The 2,503-nt window shown below is 46.4% G+C and overlaps 1 protein-coding gene across 1 annotated transcript in view; it reads right to left on the bottom strand.

The window, feature by feature from the left end:
* LOC133733898 (uncharacterized) overlaps positions 1-874 on the bottom strand; it is a 1,232-nt gene extending 358 nt beyond the window's left edge. Inside the window, exon 1 of the mRNA XM_062161547.1 lies at positions 7-874. Coding sequence (XP_062017531.1) covers positions 7-784 — 778 coding nt within the window. The 5' untranslated portion in view covers positions 785-874. The remainder of the gene's footprint in view (positions 1-6) is intronic.
* Between the last annotated feature and the right edge of the window lie 1,629 nt (positions 875-2,503).

The following is a 2,503-nucleotide window of genomic DNA, read 5'->3' as shown; positions in this document are numbered from 1 at the left end:
AGACACCGTCGCCGGAAAGCGCCGGGCCGTAGTCGACCGGTCCGGCGCCCAAATCGATCCAAATGTAGCGGTCCGACCCGGTCCAAACGCTGCCCAAGCACTTGGTGAAGCCAGGAGAGGAGTCACCAGATCCATAGCTGTAAGCATAGCTCTTGGATTGGGGCCCCAAATCCAAGAAATAGAGGTAAACGCCGTGGACCGGCTTCTCTTTCTCGAAGTCCTGCTTGATGATCCGGTCGATTGAGTCGTAGGCGACGGAGACAAGCGGCGATCGGAGACTGGCGGGGGTATTGGCGAGCTCGGAGGCTAGGGTTTTGGAGAGCTGAGAGGCGAGGGAGGGGGAGTGACTGACGTCGAGGTGGAGGGAGTGCTTGACGGCCAAGCGGTGAGAGTCGGAGGCGTCGGCGGGGGTGATGACGTGGAAGTGATCGGAGGTCTGGGAGGCGGAGAGGAAGGAGGAGAGGAGAGTGGCGGAGGAGGAAGGGAAGGAAGGGCCGACGAGGCGGACGTGGAGAGAGAGAGGGATGGTGAGGGAGAGGATGGAGGAGAGAGAGTGGGAGAGAGACGGCGAGGAGAGAGAGAGGGAGTGGCGGAGAGTGGAGGAGAGAGACTGGAAGGAGTCGTTGGAGGCTTGCCGGTCGTAGCGGGACTGGTGGGTGAGGAAGGTGTCGAGGCCGAGAATTGGGGCTGAGGTGGAGGTGGAGGTGGCGACTAGGGTTAGGAGGAGGAGGAGGAGGAGGGTGGTGGTGGTGGTGGCCGTGGCGGAGGACATGGTGGTGGTCATCGACGTGACCGTGGACTCTGGTTGGGACTGAAATGAGAAAAAGTGGGAGCTTTGTTGGGGTCAATTGAGCTCTTTGGAGTGGTGGGACTAGACTCTTGTAGAGTAAAAAAGAAAATGAAATTTCACAGTGGGGTAAAAGTTTAACTAGCCTCTTCTAATTTTACTTTCATCCCACACTTTGACGACCTGAGTCAGAGAACGAACACAAATAACTACGAAGAGAAACCTCTAACACAACTTTAGCAAAGTTAGCTTGGAAAATAATTAAATATAAGGATAACTGGTGGTCTCAAATTATGAGAAGAAAGTATCTAAGAAATGTTTCTTTTTTTTAGGCCAAGAAGAAACAGAAGAACTCTATTGCTTGGAATGGCGTCTTAGATGCAAGAGACCTGATCATGAAAGGAATGAGGTGGATTGTAGGCAACGGTAAGAATATAAAGTTCTGGACCTTTAATTGGGCTTTTGATTGTCAGTTACTTGAAGTTATTCCTGATAATAGACAGAATATGATTAATCTAGACGAGTCAGTGGATGAGTATATTGTTAATGGTAAATGGGACAGGGCAAAGCCAGCTTCTGTCCTAGACCCTGATATTGTGAAGCAGATTCTTGGCATTCCTTTACCTGTTTGTGAACAGGAAGATGAATATATTTGGGGTCCTTCCTCAAATGGAAGATTTTCTATTAAATCTGCTACGTGGCTGCAATATGATCTCTTCATAAGCATAGCCAATCCAGGTTGATTAGTAAGCTCTGGCAGCTTAATGTTCAGCCAAAAATTAAAATCTTTGGCTGGCTGTTGCTTAGAGGAAGGCTCAAAACAAGGGATAGGCTTTCCAGGTTTGGAATTATTAATGATAATTCTTGTCCTCTTTGTAATAGAGATAATGAGACTGCTGACCATTTATTTGGTTATTGCGATTTTACTAAGGAAGTTTGGAGGCTGGCAAACATTAACACCTCTGTGGACTGGGAGGATGGGTATCTCAAAGTTTTTGAGGAACTATTCTTACTACAACCTTACAACGCTGACCTGTTTGCAAAAATTATTACTTTGTGCTGGCAGGTTTGGAATACTAGAAATAATGTGATTTTCGGAGCAGCTACTGCTAATCCTATGTCAATTGTTATGACAGTTGAAGCAATAATGAAAAGCTTCGCTGATTTTAATACTAGTACTAGCGGAGCAAAAACTTCAAACATTTCAACCACAATTAAGTGGTCTGCTCCTCCTAGTTCTTTTGTTAAAATCAACTTTGATGGTTCAGTTAGTAGAGATTCAGCTGCTAGTGGTTTTGTTATTAGAGACCATGATGGAAGACCAGTTATCGCTGCCACCAAGTATATTGGCAACTCTACTACCCCTGTCGCAGAAGCTACTGCTCTCAGGGATAGCCTGGTTGCGGCCAAAGACAAAGGTTTCACAAGAGTTGAAGTTGAAGGAGACTCGAAGCTGGTTATCGATGCAGTTAATGGAAGGGTGACCCCACCTTGGAGGATGCTCAAATTAATTGAAGACATTAGAACTATTGCAACTTCCTTTTCTCAAATTTCCTTTAAACATATCTATAGGGAAGCAAACTTTGTAGCTGATGCCATTGCAAATTTAGGACATGGGGCTGTTTTTCCTATGTCTTGGAATGATAGGGTTCCTTGTGAGGCTTCTAGTGCCTTATTGTTTGACGTTGTAAACATTGGTTGCCCAAGAGTTAAGGA

Source organism: Rosa rugosa, chromosome 1 (genome assembly GCF_958449725.1).
Source record: "Rosa rugosa chromosome 1, drRosRugo1.1, whole genome shotgun sequence".
In the NCBI taxonomy this organism is placed as follows: domain Eukaryota; kingdom Viridiplantae; phylum Streptophyta; class Magnoliopsida; order Rosales; family Rosaceae; genus Rosa; species Rosa rugosa.
The sequence above is the reverse complement of the archived record's forward strand: the minus strand, read 5'-3'. Positions and strand labels throughout refer to the sequence as shown.